General features: G+C 36.2%; 3 protein-coding genes and 1 pseudogene across 4 annotated transcripts; 1 reads left to right on the top strand and 3 right to left on the bottom strand.

The window, feature by feature from the left end:
* The first annotated feature begins 1,032 nt into the window (after positions 1-1,032).
* LOC143629904 (3-oxoacyl-[acyl-carrier-protein] synthase II, chloroplastic-like) lies at positions 1,033-3,790 on the top strand. Its single transcript, XM_077099052.1, has 13 exons — positions 1,033-1,345; positions 1,507-1,712; positions 1,782-1,985; positions 2,068-2,178; positions 2,266-2,361; positions 2,448-2,493; positions 2,581-2,660; positions 2,732-2,800; positions 2,872-2,956; positions 3,032-3,186; positions 3,268-3,348; positions 3,427-3,486; positions 3,567-3,790. Exons 1-13 carry the CDS (start codon positions 1,048-1,050, stop codon positions 3,684-3,686), a joined length of 1,611 nt encoding a protein of 536 aa, XP_076955167.1. The 5' UTR covers positions 1,033-1,047; the 3' UTR covers positions 3,687-3,790.
* A 3,455-nt stretch (positions 3,791-7,245) lies between these two features.
* LOC143629885 (uncharacterized) lies at positions 7,246-9,561 on the bottom strand. Its single transcript, XM_077099034.1, has 7 exons — positions 9,301-9,561; positions 8,857-8,924; positions 8,358-8,419; positions 8,140-8,243; positions 8,013-8,062; positions 7,559-7,641; positions 7,246-7,488 (listed from the first exon to the last, which is right to left on the bottom strand). Exons 1-7 carry the CDS (start codon positions 9,356-9,358, stop codon positions 7,374-7,376), a joined length of 540 nt encoding a protein of 179 aa, XP_076955149.1. The 5' UTR covers positions 9,359-9,561; the 3' UTR covers positions 7,246-7,373.
* Positions 9,562-11,346: 1,785 nt separating this feature from the next.
* LOC143629857 (uncharacterized) lies at positions 11,347-12,013 on the bottom strand. The gene is made up of 3 exons (XM_077099012.1): positions 11,663-12,013; positions 11,507-11,596; positions 11,347-11,403 (listed from the first exon to the last, which is right to left on the bottom strand). Exons 1-3 carry the CDS (start codon positions 12,011-12,013, stop codon positions 11,347-11,349), a joined length of 498 nt encoding a protein of 165 aa, XP_076955127.1.
* Positions 12,014-12,372: 359 nt separating this feature from the next.
* Positions 12,373-13,687, bottom strand: LOC143629856 (ethylene-responsive transcription factor RAP2-12 pseudogene; annotated as a pseudogene). Its single transcript, XR_013153040.1, has 2 exons — positions 13,447-13,687; positions 12,373-12,839 (listed from the first exon to the last, which is right to left on the bottom strand). The product of XR_013153040.1 is annotated as an ethylene-responsive transcription factor RAP2-12 pseudogene (transcript).
* Between the last annotated feature and the right edge of the window lie 3,496 nt (positions 13,688-17,183).

Below are 17,183 nucleotides of genomic sequence, written 5' to 3'. Positions count from 1 at the left end.
AAATAAGCCAGTCTATACTGAAGGACCTTTCACTGTACCTGACGAGGTATGGGCGAAAGATCTGATCAGGGATACGACAGCTCACTGATACAGTATGGCGAGCAGCATGCTCCTGTACTGTATCACTATTAAGCCGCTGCGTACTCACCAACTACTGTCATACCACGTGCGTAGCCGGCAATTGGTGGAAAGAGAATAGTATACAGCAGGCCTGGTCGCTATCAGCCGCTGCCTACCCACCAACTACCAGCAGGGCACGTGCGTAGGCTACTGTTGATGAACAGGAACACTGTTGCAGCCGGCCATACCTCCTTGGAAACCTACCTTCGGCTATAAATACCCCAAATGGTATGACCATCTGATCTTATCTGGTATTATCCAACAACATATCTTACTACATTATCATCATATTATACCTGATATCTGCTCTAGCAATCTCTTAATATACTTTTATATTTAAAGAGCAATCTAGTCTGATTCTCACGCCGGAGGGTGGTCACAAGGAGGAACCCCCCCCCTTCTCAGTGACGAGCTCACGGTGTCTGTTTTGCAGGTTATCAGAAGAACCATCTTCCAAGGGTCTAACCCCTCGTGGGAAACAGCTATCCAACCCCCAGGTTACCAGTAATCTGCCCGGGGTCCGATTAGTGTTTCTTCAAATATCATCATCACTTCCAGTTTAAGTTTCTCGTTTGATTCCTTTCAACCAACTCATAATAATAATAATAATTGTACGTGCTATTATCGTATTCATTAAATGCATTATAGTAAATATAAATTGGGAATTTGTTTCCAGATTTCAGGTGTGTGTGTATCGTGTCGACCAAGTCCCTATCAGGAAGATTACATTATTATCATAATATCAAGCTTTATTATAGCAAGTATTAATAACAGCCACCCATTTCAATCATTCACGTTTCTTGGATTATTATTTATATTTTTCACTACCAAATATGTTGTGATTCATACCAAAGATTTAATCTTTTCAACCGGTCTTTATTGGGTTTTGAATTTGAATTACAGGGTTTATTATTACTATTTTCTTCAATGGTGGTTGCATCTCCGCTCTGCACATGGCTAGTGGCCGCCTGCATGTCTTTTTCCGGCGATAATCCGTCACCGGCTGCGGCGGCGCTGCCATATTCGTCGAAAAGATTCAGTCGGTCCGCCAGAAGGAAGTTGTCGGCGATGACGTCACTATACGGGTCGGGTATTATTACGAACCTGATGAATTCATTGGAGCCTTGTGAGGAGTATTATAAATCCAAACCTGTGTCTTCTTCTTTCTCCATTTTCGGTTATGACAATCGGATTCCGAATCGGGTTAACCGATCTGCACAAAAAGGTAATTGTCTTATTATTATGATTCTTGATGATTGATTGATTTCAATTTGGGGTTGTAAAAGATTTAATTTTTTATGTTGTTACAGTCATTGATTAGTAAAAAGTTACAATTTTTAATATGCCCATGTTTGTTTGCTAATTTTTTTATTATAATTTTTTTAGGTAAAGCTATGGCAGTTGCTGTGCAGCCTGCGAAAGAACCGACAACGAAGAAGAAGCCGGTGACCAAGAAACGGCGGGTGGTAGTGACGGGCCTCGGTGTGGTGTCTCCGGTTGGTGATGTTGTGGATGTGTTTTATGATAATCTGTTGGAAGGTGTTAGTGGCATAAGTGAAATCGAGTCTTTCGACTGCCAACAGTTTCCTACTGTAAGAATTGATCGTTTCGTGAAATATTATATTGTGTTATTAAAATGGTCTAATTGTGGTTGGTTTCAGAAAATTGCAGGGGAGATTAAGTCATTCTCAGCTGACGGATGGACAGCACCGAAGCTTTCGAAACGGGTAGACAAGTTTATGTTGTACTTGTTAACTGCTGGCAAGAAGGCGTTGGAAGATGGTGGTGTTACAGCAGATGTCATGAAAGAACTAGACATAACTAAATGTGGGGTCATCATCGGGTCTGCGCTCGGTGGCATGAAGGTTAGTTTTAGCTTTCTAAATTCTAATACAAATACTATGAATACTTTTGAAAAGTGTTATTTTAAGCTGATTGTTTAAATAGATATTTCAAGATGCGATCGAAGCGTTGAGGGTTTCATACAAGAAGATGAATCCGTTTTGTGTCCCGTTTGCAACGACAAATATGGGTTCTGCTATACTTGCAATGGATTTGGTAATTAGTTAGTTTGTCGCAAATTATTTTATGGAATTTGTTGACTTATGCTATAGTGGTTAATGGTTTTCTTTTTGTGATATGTAGGGTTGGATGGGACCAAATTATTCGATTTCTACAGCTTGCGCTACAAGTAATTATTGTATACTGAATGCAGCTAATCATATTATCAGAGGTGAAACCGTAAGCATCATTGCTCGTTTGTATAATTCTTTAAAATCCACCTGCAAACTCTTGGTTTTTGGACTAAATGCGTTTAAAACCTGCAGGATATGATGCTTTCTGGTGGTTCTGATTCAGTCATCATTCCTATAGGTATTAAATAAAGAGCAAATTGCAAGACGAATATATGCAGCATACTTTTTATGAATTATCATCTTGAAATGAGTACATATTTTGTAGGACTTGGTGGATTTGTTGCTTGCAATAGTCTTTCACAGAGGAACGATGATCCAACCAAAGCATCACGCCCTTGGGACGTGGTATGATTTAAATAAAAATATACACAGTTGTTTTAAATAAACATATTTTGATGGTTTTGATGGTCGATCAGAACCGTGATGGATTTGTAATGGGAGAAGGTGCTGGTGTTCTCCTTCTAGAAGAGTTAGAGCATGCTAAGGTAAGTAAACTCTACACATATTTTATCTATCGATCTTTGATGAATTAACGAAATGACAAAGTGGTTGGCAGGCAAGAGGTGCAAAGATTTATGCAGAATTCATGGGAGGAAGTTTCACATGTGATGCATATCACATGACCGAGCCTCATCCTGATGGTAAGTTCAGAGCAGAGCCTCTTTAGCTGCAGAAAATTTTGAATATAATTTATTTGTTTCGGTTACTGTAATTAGGGACGGGAATAGCGTTGTGCATAGAAAAGGCTTTGGCTCAATCTGGAGTTGCTAGAGAAGATGTAAATTACATAAATGCCCACGCTACATCGACACCGTCTGGTGATCTAAATGAATATGAAGCTATCATTCGCTGTTTTGGTGACAATTCTGAGGTAAATCAGCTTCTTACCGTCTCAATACAGCAATACATAATAAACAGTTTTAATATTTGGTTTTGTTAAATCTTGTTGTAGTTGAAGATAAACTCCACGAAATCCATGGTTGGTCACCTGCTCGGGGCCGCTGGTGCTGTTGAAGCAGTAGCTACTGTTAAGGTAAATGATGTTCAGCATAAGTTAAATATATCATTATATGTAATTAAGGATTCAATAATGATATACACTGTTAAGCAGGCTATAGAAACAGGATGGCTCCATCCAAACATCAATCTTGAAAATCCTGATGTCGGTGTGGTATGTAAATCGCACATATATGTTTGGTGATGTATATTTTGAAAGCTTATTTGAATGAAATACAATTGTTGTTTGTTTAGGATAAAAATGTGCTGGTGGGTGCGAAGAAGGAAAGGTTGAATATAAAGGCGGCAATGTCCAACTCTTTTGGATTTGGAGGACACAATTCATCCATCTTATTCGCGCCTTACAAGGATTAGTAGCTAGCTTCAATGGTGTTTTACTGCAGCATCCTATCTTGTGTAGATATAAAAATGTTGATGAACGCATAGTCACTATAAGACCCTTAGTCTTGATTTTCAGCTTAAATGTCGAAATTTTTTTCTGGATTTGAACTGATATCTATTTAACTATGCATTGTGTCCTAATACTGAAATGGATGTATGTATGCATGTTCCGGTTATTTTATATATATGAAAAACATATTTTTGTGTAGTGATGTTACATAAAAAGATCAAGATTGTAAGTAGATAATAAATCACCATATCTTGTTTATAGTTTAGTAAAACAAAAGAAATATGAAGCTATCATTTGCTTTATACTCGTGCATGTATAAGACATTTTGATGTTAAGTGGCTTGGCCTCTGCAAAAACCACAAAATGTCATATTTATGATGCTGGCAATATACTTCATGATTTAAGTATTTACAACTGATTATTTAAGGTTTTAAATCCACTTGTACAAAGTGTCTTAATCATTATATTTAAAGCAAAAGGTGTGAGGGATTGATTGCTTTCTTGGTACTAGAAAACAAGCATTTATGTTTTCCAGGGATCCTTAAACATGAACATCATGCATGTCAAAAGTGGACGGAACTTGTCAAGCAACCACATGCACACTAAATGTATGGCACTGATCATATATGATACAAGGCAATAAAGACAACCTTAAGTCATCATTTTCATTGTTTGGGTCAACAAAGGCCAACTATATATCGGGTCAAAATAGGCTTGCTTTCTAATTCTAATTCTAATTCTAAAAACATGTGATATTTATTTAAGATTATGATTGCATGCGAATTGCATTGCGGCTGATGAGTGGAGTATTCTAAGAAAATGATTTGGTGGTGTTATGCAATTTTATAATCAAGGTAGAATATATAATTTTGACTCTTATACAATTTTCCCTGTGTTATAAAAGTTATAAATTATAAGCTAAAAAAACAGTTAATATTTATATAATGATTATTTATAACTTAAAAAACTTTAAGTGAATAAAGCTTTTCCTTATTTGATTATAAATCTATCCATTTTTGACAAATATAATACTTATCTATTTATTACTTCCAAAACCAATAAAAAAAAGTTAGGACCCAAATACACATCTGATTGGTGCCCGTCCACACGAACGCCTCCAAATAAAAAAAAAGCATGGATGAGGCGAGGCGTCCGTTGGCATCCGACAGATGCATCCAACCCATCACACCAGCCATTCATGGCTCCACAAACATCCTGCTACAAATGGCCTTATATTTACGAGTTAAAGATACGAAGGCTGTGAAAACTTATAAACCATCAATCAGTTTTGTATCCAACAAAATTTTGACACTAATATGACCATACCAAGCCACAAATTATATTTATAGCAATAACCACCATGTAACAAAGTCATGGCTACAATATACTTCCACAAACCTCACACATGATATGCATATATATCATATATGAAGTCAGTAAACTACTGTCACACCTCAACCGACGGCGGAATACGTCGAGGTGAGAGGGTGATTGTTCATAGCACATGATACTACGTGTTACAATAGTCGTTAAATTTAATTTAATATCAAACAATACAGAGATACAATGAATTGTTTTATAGTCATCTAGGTCCAATCATGCAATCCTATATCTTGCATCAAGTAATCTTCAACAAACAAATTTCCAATACCTGAAAAACATGCGAGAGTCAACTAAAAATAGTTTGTGAGAACATAGGGTTTTAATAAAATAAGTTTTAAGTTGAAAGCAATCCATATGTGTTAAGTTACTTTGTATACTTTGTGATTACAACCAAACCTCTGACACGTTTAGCGAGTCGTCTAATCCACGATTAGACTATTATGTTTAATGTTTAACGATCGTCGGATTCTGAACACACAAGCCTCTACCTAAGGCCTGCGTGGGCAGGTCGGGCCAATAGATCTATCATCATACTACCACGGGCTTTAACAAGTTAATGGTTATACATGCGATTAAGTATACACTTGTAATAATCACACAATGAATATCATGAATAAAGCTTGAATCAAATAACATGTAAAACAAATTGATTATGCATGTTTCCACCCCGAAGTATAAAACGTTTAAAAGCATGTAAAAGGGGCTATGAACTCACCTTCGTTGATGAATTGAGACTTGTAACGCTTTTGTTTAGAGCCCTAATGATCAAGAAAGTTATTAGAATGTGACCCTATTTCGGTGGAATAGAATCTCCGACCTCAGGTTCCCAGGAAAAGGTAAGTGGGTCCATTCACGCCCGGACACGCCACTTGGTTTTTCCTTAGGCCGTAGCCTTGGTGACAGAACCCTTGGTTGAATATCTATAGACTTGGTGTTTGTTTGGAAGTACAATTGGATTTTAGGGTTTCAAGTGATACTTTATGGTTTAGGGTTTTAGATTATCTTTTCTAGAAAAGAATATGTTGTTTACTGTTCAAGACACGAATTTTTAAAAATAGTAAACATTTGAGTTAGATTACAAAAATTTTATATCTTGTAACCGTATGAGTTTTTTAACATGTATATTTTTTATAAGATTTAAGTGTTTATAAAAAAAAATATATAATTCATAGACTACCGAGGGGTCTGATTCTGAGTCAGTTTAGTAGAAAAATAACTAAAAATCGATACTTTAACAAATTGAAGAGATTCTAGTTGGATAATTTTTATAATTAGAAGGTCTACAATATATCCAAAATTTGGGTCATAATTCGTAAACATGAGTGAGTTATGACATTCGTTTTGAGGCTAAAGTTATCTGTTAGGATTTTCAGCAAGACCCTTTGTTAAAGAAAAATAATAAAAACGTTTTTAAAATTTATAAAATTTTACACCAAAAATTACAGAGATACTAGACACATAAAGAACCAATTTAGGCTTTTGAAATTCGTGATTTGGATATATTATGACCGAGATCTAAGCGTTGAAATAAAAGGTTTTTCTGCAGAATGAAAGAACAAAACATTATACGGAAATTTGAACTTACTAGGAAGAAAACGAGTTGTGAATCTTTGAGAGGATGATGATCACGAATTTTCAACCTTGGGGCTTTGGAATATGCAGGTTTGGAATGAATTTTTGGGGTGCTAGAGAGTTCTATTTATAGGGGTGTTTAGAGAAGAGATTATGATGAATTAGAGATAGAATTTGACTAGGACTTGAATTCAAATTTGGATAAGGCTAATCTTGGAGATCAAGAATAGAATATTCTAGAAGGTTATTCTTTTAATTTGAATTTAAGGATATAAATAAAATTACTTTAGGATAAAATTGACAATGACAAATATTAAATCTAGGCATTCATGGTTAAACGTGTCACATTAACGATTAACCATGTATAACTAAATGTACATAGAAACATGTAATTGTGCATATGAAAATAATATTAATAACTAGAAATAAATAATATATGATTCCATAATAATATAGATGGTGAACTAATACATGGACCTTATTAAATACGAGTATAAAAGACTAGTGATTTCATGTATGAAAATGCATAGGTGTTACAACTACAACACTCATATTTCTAAACCCGAAGCCACTAATTATTTTCACAATCTGATAGATGGGCAATTTGTTATGAAGCCGAGAAGCATCCACTCAAATGCAAATGGAAATACATGGTACAAAAATGGTTCTCTAGTTTTAATCCAAAACAAATATGGTTAGTGTGGTTTTGGTTTGTATCCATCAACAGCAAAATTTCTAGTAGCAGCGGGAAGGGCAAGACGAAGCCCATCAAGTTCAGGTTTTGCAATTACTTGGCAACCAAGGCGAGATCTGCACAGCATAAAAACAGCTTAATAAGTATGCATATTTGATATAATTGTAAAATCATGTAGAAGCTTACGTTTCAGTCAATCCAAAAGCAAGATCTAGCATATCGTTCTCTTCGTCTGTGGGGTCTTCTAGCTTATTATATTGTTCCACATCCTGAACAAATCAATCATACATGTGTAATCATTGCTCCATAAAAAACAAATTAACTGCAGTCTTAAAGAACAGTTGATGCCGGTAAAAACAAAATACTTTCTCAACTGCATACTAAAGTCCCTAAACATTTTAGATGGTAAATGTTGGTTGCCAGTCACTGCATACATGGCCACTTCACATCAACAAAAAACGCATGCGTGCGTGCATGTACATGCTGACTATACAAGTAATCATTAACATCACAGTTTGTATAATTCTAACAAGTTCAGGAACTTTAATATGTAGAATTAGATTTGAGGGACTTTTTCATGCAAAACATGAAGCATGTTTTTTCGTCTTTATGGTGTTAGCCAAGGAGTGTAATAGCATACCATGACAATCACATGACAAGTGGAACAAGCAAGTGACCCTTCACAAGCTCCTGTAAGCAAAGTTCAACTGTTAAGCTACAAAACTGTGAATCAAATAGGAGTTGCTAAATTAAGCAAATGAAGCAACCTTCAAGCTCTATGCCATTCTCGTGGGCAGCTTCTAACATTGACATTCCAACAGGAACTTTAATTTCCTGCTCTCCATCTTTGTCAAAGAAGGTCACGGAGATCCTGCAGACCAGTTGTAAATTTGTAAGTAGCTGCTAATAAGCCAATTAATATGAATTCTCTAACCTGAAACAGAAAAAGAAAACTGAAGAAAACATGATCAGAGCATATACTCACTTTTGGCTTTCTTCATTTTCTTGTGAATTTCCAGTGGCTGTAGTGGAGAATAATTTACAACTCTGAAAAAGTTAGGCAGTAAAGACGAAAATATTAAATTTGTCACCATCAAAAAGCAAACAGCAAGTAAACCAAAGACAAGATCAAGTTACTTTTAATCAAAAACTGAACTGCATCTCAGAACCATCAGTTTATTGAAAACAATTTTATAAATTAGTCATGACATTTCAGCTAAAAACCAAACTGCAACTGCTAAACACGATTGCAAATGATTAGCAGCCAATTTCATTCTATAAAGATTATTCAAGTAAGTTATGACAGGTTAGTAAATGCATATGACGTTTGTCCCCACAAATATGCAGTATCCTGACGTCTTGCACAAGTTAATTGTTGAAAAAATAAGTTAGATTGTTATATTATTTCCAAACATGATGTAATTTACTGCATCTGAAACAATAAATGCACCTAAGCTTCATAAATAAAGTTATCATAAACTAACCACGGGCTCCAGATAATCATTCTGAACTTTAGGGAAAAATGGCCTTTTTGGTCCAATTGAAAGTGGGGCTGCAATTTGACAAAGAAAAGGAATCAGAAACCATGATTTCATCATCAATGAAGTAATATCTCTTTATTCATCGAACACTTATATAAATGAAAGAAAAAAAATTGGCGAAGCTCACATAGCTTATTTCAAACAGGTAACAGAAACATGTGAAGCTCAAGTTTATCAAACAACACTAAAATTTATTCCAAGAAGGGATTATGTAAAAGAAACATTATTATGCAAAACCAACTTAAAGCAGAACACTAAATATAAAAAAGATGTGACTTAAATTTATTCCAAGAAAGCATAATAATGCACGAGTTCATAGGTCAATCTTTAAACCATGTAATAAAAGTATAAAACTCAAACAGTATTCAAAAAGAGTAAAGAACAAACCTTTTGATAAGCCCTTAACCGCTTGAGCTCCAAGCCTCGAAAATTTTGAAATGAACATAATAACAGGATAAGCTGCACTATCTGAAAAATGAACATATACTATTACAAAACAAAAATTGTACTCCAAACCAAACAAAATGCAAGATTTCCAGCTCAATTTCACTATCCCAATTCAAAGACACTAAAAGATAAGATTTTTGTGAAGTTTATTAGGAGTGGCATTTTATCAAACACTTGGTGGGCAGCCAACAGTAGAAAACAAAATTGGGATTTTTTATTGTAGAAAACAAAAACCCTTGAACTGAACTGAAAAACAAATTGTATCATCATCTTTCTACCATCAATGAAAGGAAAAGAAGCATGTCCGACGAGTTGATTAGGCTACATATTACAAGAATAGAAACCAGGCAATGTGATTTCGAAAGATAATAATAAGAATTCAAGAAACAGTACCTTTGTGATCGTCTGGAAGATCGTAACACAGATGTGCACCGGTGAACAATAAAAGTACGACGGCCCAAACCGCCGTTCCACGAAAAGACACTGGTATAGACTATAGATAGTCAAGGTAGGGTTACCATTTAAATGGGTTTATATTTATACGGTTTGGTTCACTTTTATTTTTTGTGTAAATTTTGTTTTGGTTCGGTTTTTTTGGGTTTGGATTTTTTGGTTTCGGATTGGTTTTTTCGGTTTGTTGCACACCCCTAAGACCACCGCACTCTCTAAATTTGGAGAATCTCTATGTCCCACTCCGACCAGACTATTTAGTTATAGAGGTAGGGTAGTAAAGCTACCAGCGGATCCCTGATTCGATCCGCGGACCCTCACTCAACCCGTGGATTGTCAATAAACATCCGCGAGAGGAACGCATGGACAAACGCTTGCAGTCAGCACAAGACCAGCTAAGGATCCTTAGTTCCGGAAACATGCTTCGCGGGCACCCATCGTAAACCGCGGATTACCAATGAGCATCCGCGGGATGAACCCGCAAGCAATACAAGGGATTGATCACACATGTGATTTCCACGTGATACGGAAGAGCAGTTGTAACAAACTACTTTTAGAAGATTTCCCAAATATTCCCTGATACGTAGTGGCCATCCCACGTCTCACACGTAATGGCCACGGCCAGGCTGTCACAACCAGTAAAAGATCGACACGTGTCCATTCAGGTAAAAAGGGAATATTACGATAGTGGCAAATCCACCAATCACCTTTCCCCACATTCGGCTATAAATACCAAGTACACCACTTACAAGTATTCATTCACTCACACCCTCAAGCCTTACGCAACATACTTGTACTCTCTTTGATTATTCCAATCAGGACTGTACTTATTATCACGCCGGAGGGTGGTTACGGGAAGACCCCCCATTTTGTCCTTCTCGTAACGAGACTCACGGTGGTCTGTTTTGCAGGCAAGCAACTTGGATCTGACGCCATTAGTATTCAGTGGACTCACATATGGGGTAAACAAAAGATCGGACTATCCAGTTTGGACTTTGTTTCTTCAGTAGTCTTAATCAAGCCCATGTTGGTTTCAGAGTTTGGCTAGGGCGTTCCCCCGAGAAACCATACCATCGGCTACCACTTGACAGTCGTTGTGCTACCACAAGGATATAACTTTCTAGCTTAGCACACAGTGAGACGAAAACCTGAGTGGGCTCGATATTCAAACTGGCAACCTCACAATGACTAACTAAAATTCTTTATTGTCATAATCCACCAAAAGTGACAGTCGTTTTATATATGTTTTTATCTGTATTAAGAACATTTATTTATATTTTTATCGTTTTAAAATTTTAATATGGATTATTTATAAATAGCTGAAACCGTCAAATGAAACGTTTTGGTCATGTGACATGTTTGGTTTGCCGATTTGTTTGTTGTTTTCGAAGTTGTGGTTAGAAGTTCTACTTATATTTTTTTCGTTAGAACAAATCGAACCTGACTATAGATGCACCGTTACATAAATCAAAGTCTAATAGATGCTAACACTCTGATAACTAGTTTATATTTACAACTAAAAGTCTGATAACTTGTTTATATATACAAGTAAAAGCCTATAGAACATTTCTTGGAGAAAGCTTGTGACTGTGCCTGCAAAATTTCAATATATGAAAATCATGAGGGATTCCTATATCAAAAAGGAAATTAATGTTCAAATCTCAAATGTGACAAAAGGTTAAGCCGTTTTTCATACAATACGATTCTCGGCTGCTTTCAAGCTTAAGACTTCATCGGTAGATACTAAATATCTCGAATCAACTGCTACATCACAATCCAAACCTACCTACAAGAATACATACACACAAATCATATAAACTAGAATCCAAGATTTTAAGAAACAGAAACCAACCTTGATTTTTGGCAATTTGATCTGTAGCACCCATAGCCGAAGTTCGATATCGCCCAATACTTTGATTGGAAAATCGCTAGTTCTGGCTCCGGACATGACTGTGCTTAAGTCGACACGTTGAAGCAAAATATCAATTTGGACGCTTACATTATGGCTTCTAGGGGGCTGATAAAACTCTGGGATTCTGATCATTCCTACAACTAATCCGTTGTCAAGTATCTTGAGCCTTGAGAAATCATACCTTATACCAACTCTGTTTGGATTGCGTGAAATTATAGTAACAGAAGCAACCAACGAGAGGAACACATTTGAGGAATCCGAAATGTCAAACTTGTATGAATCTATATTCATTGCTTGAAATGAAAAAATTGGTCTACGAGGCTTTAATATGAAGATTACGATCAAAGATAGCGAACCAGAAATCAAAATGATGGAGATGATGATTATAAGGGGAAACAAACAACATCTCTTGCAAGAAAACCGAAAACGCGTCATCTTGATAAATTAATCTCTTGTAAAAACAATGCAAAAATGAAGGGAGTTTTAAAAGGGTATTCTTGCTTCTGCAGATATATATAATATATTCTCATATTCCTTACTTGGAGGTTCAACACAGTTATGAAACAAAAACTATTACACAATTCAAAGATCCTCATTACTGACAATGTAAAGCCTTATTTACAAACAAACATGGTAATGGAAACATTTAATTAAAAAACTCCATTGATCATCACAGGAAGATCAACAAAGTTCCAGAGATCCAACACAATACCGCCATCCTGAGCAGCGTCATCACCATTGAGGAAAGCATCAATAGAAGCAGCATCCCAAGGCATCTCAAATAACAGATCATTGTCATTTTTCTCATAATCTGTCACCAAATTTGCACATTGTGTTTTTGCTTTTTTAGCAGGATTAGCATCTTCCACACAAGCAGCCCTTTCGGATGATTGGTTTATATTATTAACAGGAAAGTTGAGCTTGGCCTTGGGACCACGGATCCTTGTGGCTTCAGCATCATAGGCCCTGGCAGCTTCCTTGGGCGTGTTAAAAGTTCCGAGCCAGACACGGACACCTTTTCTTGGATCGCGTATTTCAGCAGCCCACTTGCCCCACGGGCGTTGGCGGATCCCTCTGTATTGGTTCTTCTTTTTCTTGGAAGCATCAGGTCTTGACCCTACACGCAAAAATCAAGGCACATGATCAACCAAACAAGCCGAGCTACTCGCGAGCTACTCGAGGTTGGCTCGTGTAAAAGCTCGATCGAGCCGAGCTTAATCGAGCTCAAGCTACTAAAAGTAAGCTCGTTTAATAAACGAGCTCGAGCCCGAGCTTCACTTGTTGAGCTCGAGCCGGCTCGCAAGCCTAAACGAGACTGCCATTTATATAATTTTTTAATATATCTTTAATAATTATTAATATATATAATATATATTATTTTATACATAAATTATAATTGAAAAAAAATATGTATAAATAAATAAAATATAAAAAAATATTAATAAATAGTAAACGAGCCGAGCCCGAGCTCCGTATAAATTAAACGAGTCAAGCTTGGACTCAGTTCGTTGCACCCCGATGATCAACAAAAATATTATTAGAAAACCGAGTAAAAAACTCGTTACAATACAATAATAATTCTCTAGATCACACCATCGAAAACCTTTACCCAACCTTACTACAATTATGAAACTAAAGCAACTGGACCGGCTTGCAACTTAAGTCAGAATTACAAAAAGATAAAAATAGATTAATAAATTGAAAATATGGAAATGAGAAATTACGAGGAGCAGGAGGCCAGGCGGAGAAGGCGAAAGGTTGGTCAAGTTCAACTTGATCTTTGAATCCTTGAAAGTCAGCTTCGAAGTCATCGTCAAAGCCGTAGGCGTGTGGCTTTGATAAGTAATTGGTAGAGTTGTCGGTGACGGTGTTCCAAAGAAGATCGGCGGTGAGCCGGCGGGAGTGATTAGCCGCCGGGGCTATGATTTCGGCGATAATTGCACCTCCGCACATATCCACAAATTGTTGGTAACTCGGAAAATTGATGGTATGAAAACAGTGTGTCTTGAAGCTGTTAAAATGGAAATGAGTATTTTACTATTTTATAGTTTCCATAAAACCGAAAGCAGGACCACTCTTACAATAATGCCCTTGCGGTACACGTCAGTTTGGCAATTTCCGTTAACGGCCTAGATGAAAAGTTGAGGGGTAGCACGTACTGATTTTTGTTTAGAGATAGTTGATGCAACGAAGAAAAAAAATATTGCGTTAAAAATGTACTTGGTAAGTTGAGGGGTGGTGCGTCCTACCTCTCAACCTATGCTAGATCTGTCCTTGTCGCACGTCTGACTTTCACTTAAACTAGTGATTTAAAAAAAATTATTAAAGGTTATAGATGTGATAATGAATCTTGTTGCATTATTTTTAACGAAGTTAAAAGGCTTGATAAGATGTTGGAAGTTAAAATATTCATGGTTATTGATGCCACTAATTAACTTAAGTTGTTAATGATCACAATTATCACTGGTAATTGGTTGCTAAAAAAAGGTTTTGGTTTGGTTTTCATAATGGATCATTTGTGCCGGTTGCTCTTTAATTTTGATATTTTTTATTTGTAATCACTAACTAGCAGGAAATGATTTTGGTAGCTATTATTGGTTTTTATCTTATGTGTATTTGATAACCTTCACATAATATGATAATACCATATTTTTATGAGCTTTACGGTCAATTTATATATTGTGTATTGTGTTTTAATAACATGTTGGTAATAAAATAAACTAATTTATAAATAAATTTATATTAATGTAAATAAATAGTTAATAGGTTAATAATCGCTAATACCTTAATTTGCATTATGATCTAAATATCTAATGGTATGAGGGTAATGGATGAGACTCAGGATTCATATTATCTCGGGTTTACAGCCCGACTACAGTGATGGTTTCCTCCTTTATGGTATTTTTTGATGAGTCAAGCTTGTGTCTTTTTGAGAAAATAAATTCATAGTCATTAAACTCAAAACGATTATAATAAAGTAGCATGCAAGCGTGTAACAAGCTGCGCCGCAACCCCTTTTGAATCGCAAACCCAATCGTACCGAAAGTGGCTTTGAAACTTAGGAGCTGAAAAAGTATCATACACGACACGTTGAACCCTACTAAAAAAATTCACAACCTTCAAGACCAAAAAATCAAAATCAATATAAACGACCAGCATCAAGTTTAAGTTAAGAAAAACTTACTATACGTTAGGGGCAGTTTCAAAAAATACTATAAAAAAATGGTCACTGATATCCGAGTCCTTTGAAAGACACGTGGCAAGGCAGAAGATTACAAATGTAATATTTTCAAACACCTCAACTCCAATATAGTTGAGGGTCAATTCAAGCCACCCACTCCTTTATCCTGTGTATTATATTCATCACATCTATATAGTAGATACCTAATATTGGGGTCAACGCGTCCTTTCAAACATTACAAACCATGTGATTAGGTTAAGGGCATTGCTTATTTAAAGTATGATTAACAATACAAAAATATTAGTGATATATGAATACGAATATGAATATGAAATTTGATTGAGAAAATTCTCAAAATAGTTTTTTGAGAGAAGTCTCAAAATAGCCCCTCTTTTTTCTCAAAATCTTTTATAATTTGGACTGTCAAGACACATTGGGAAAAGATAAAAATAAAGACGAGATTTCGAAAAAAAGTCAGGTAAAAGACGAGATTTGGGGAAATAATGTCGGTAAAGTCCAAATTATTTGTAATCTTGGAGCAAAAGTTCAAATTTTTTAAAAACTTTTTTACTCAAAAAGACAGTTTTGAGAGACTGTATTATTATGTTTCCTACATTTCCCGTCCATATTTTTAAATTATTGAAAAAATATATTTTTTACAATTATACCCCTAAACCACCATCACCCACTTGAACCACCACCATCCACCACCAGCACCACCACCCACCCATCGTCCATCATTGTTTTCCGGTGAGTGGTGGGTGGTGACGGACAGTGGGTGGGTGGTGGTGGTGGTGGATGGTGGCGGTAGTCTAGCCAGTTGCCTAACTTTGGCCAGACTATGTTGTCTTAACCGACTCACGCTGGTTTCAGAGTTTGGTTTGGGCGTTCCATCGGGAAACCATACCGCCGGCTGCCACTTAATAGTCGTTGAGCCACCATAAGAGCTGAACTCTCTGGCGTAATACACGGTGGAACGAAAACCAGGGTGGGCTTGGGATTCGAACAGACAACCTCGCAAGGCCTAACTCAAATCCTTCATTGCCATAATCCGTAAAAAATGACACAAGTGAAGATCGGACTTGGGTCGCTATTAGAGAGCGCAAACCTTCTGCCACTAGGCCATAAATGAGAATTATATATCAAAGTCAGTCAAACAAATTATACCTGTTTATAATTAATCAATTTCTTCTATTCTCAAAATAAATTGCAAGGTGGTCATAATCATATTTATGAGGATATAAGCAACTGCTTATCTTGTCTTATTTACTTTTAAGGATTCAAAGGCATGTACACAAGTAGGGGTGTTCAAAAGTATCCGAATCTGAATTCGAATCCATATCCGAATTATTCGATAATCCGTATCCAAACTATCTGAAATTTTGGATATCCGAATTTTCGGATATCCGAATCCAAACTATCTGAAATTTTGGATATCCGAATTTTCGGATATCCGAACCCCGGATATCCAAAAATTCGGATTCGGATTCGGATAGCATTTTTTAGATTTTTCGGATAGTTCGGATATCCGAACTATCCGAAATATTAAATTTAATATATTTTTTTAATTTTAATATATACCTTATGGGCTTATGTAACCTAATTTTGAAACATACAAACATACGACATTCACTTTCTCTCAAAGCCTCAGCCGTCACTCTTACTTTGGTCTCCGATCACTGCCTTCTTCCGCCGCTGCACCATCTCCACGGCTACAGTCACCGCCGCCGGCGCTATCCATCACTTGTCACCACCTTCGTCCGTCGCAATCACTCTTCTTTCTGCACCAAATCCACCACGGCTCCACCTTGATAAGGCATGTTAGGTTTCTATTGGTTTGTTAGATTGTTAATTACATGTTGATATATTGTTAATTACAGATCTGTTTCAAAGATTGTTAGTTGTAATTATTAGTTGTTTGCTTGTATTACAGATTGTATCATGGATTGTTGGATTGCAAAACTTTTGTGTTTAGGTTGTTGGATTGTATGTTTTCTCACTTGCAAGTTTAATTTAATTTTAAAACAGGTTTTTTTTTTCTAGATTTTTTTTTCGGATATCCGAACCACTATCCGTTCGGATATCCGAAGTTTCAGATTCGGATTCGGATAGTGATATCCACTATCCGAAAGGACCGGATATCCGGTTTTAAACACCCCTACACAACGGTATCAAATTTGATGCGGAGCTAGCTCAATCGTTTTAAAGTCCTAAAGTGCCTTTTAGAAAAATTAATTCGTACTTTCAAGATTCATTTTTATTAGATGTAGAAAACGTGAA

The sequence above is a fragment of the Bidens hawaiensis genome, unplaced genomic scaffold (assembly GCF_021521415.1).
Source record: "Bidens hawaiensis isolate Kalapana, Puna unplaced genomic scaffold, B.hawaiensis_p1.1 tig00005481_1, whole genome shotgun sequence".
In the NCBI taxonomy this organism is placed as follows: domain Eukaryota; kingdom Viridiplantae; phylum Streptophyta; class Magnoliopsida; order Asterales; family Asteraceae; genus Bidens; species Bidens hawaiensis.
This window is presented reverse-complemented; position numbering and strand designations above follow the sequence as displayed.

Coding starts and splice junctions, on each gene's coding strand:
- LOC143629904 (XM_077099052.1), top strand. CDS start 1,048: ATGGTGGTTGCATCTCCGCTCTGCACATGGCTAGTGGCCGCCTGCATG. Junction 2,494..2,580: donor TTCAGTCATCATTCCTATAG/GTATTAAATAAA, acceptor CATATTTTGTAG/GACTTGGTGGATTTGTTGCT. Junction 3,487..3,566: donor AAAATCCTGATGTCGGTGTG/GTATGTAAATCG, acceptor TTGTTTGTTTAG/GATAAAAATGTGCTGGTGGG.
- LOC143629885 (XM_077099034.1), bottom strand. CDS start 9,358: ATGTTCATTTCAAAATTTTCGAGGCTTGGAGCTCAAGCGGTTAAGGGC. Junction 8,063..8,139: donor GAATGGCATAGAGCTTGAAG/GTTGCTTCATTT, acceptor CTTTGCTTACAG/GAGCTTGTGAAGGGTCACTT. Junction 7,489..7,558: donor GCTTTTGGATTGACTGAAAC/GTAAGCTTCTAC, acceptor TATGCTGTGCAG/ATCTCGCCTTGGTTGCCAAG.
- LOC143629857 (XM_077099012.1), bottom strand. CDS start 12,013: ATGAATATAGATTCATACAAGTTTGACATTTCGGATTCCTCAAATGTG. Junction 11,597..11,662: donor TCAAATTGCCAAAAATCAAG/GTTGGTTTCTGT, acceptor GTATTCTTGTAG/GTAGGTTTGGATTGTGATGT. Junction 11,404..11,506: donor AAGCAGCCGAGAATCGTATT/GTATGAAAAACG, acceptor GAAATTTTGCAG/GCACAGTCACAAGCTTTCTC.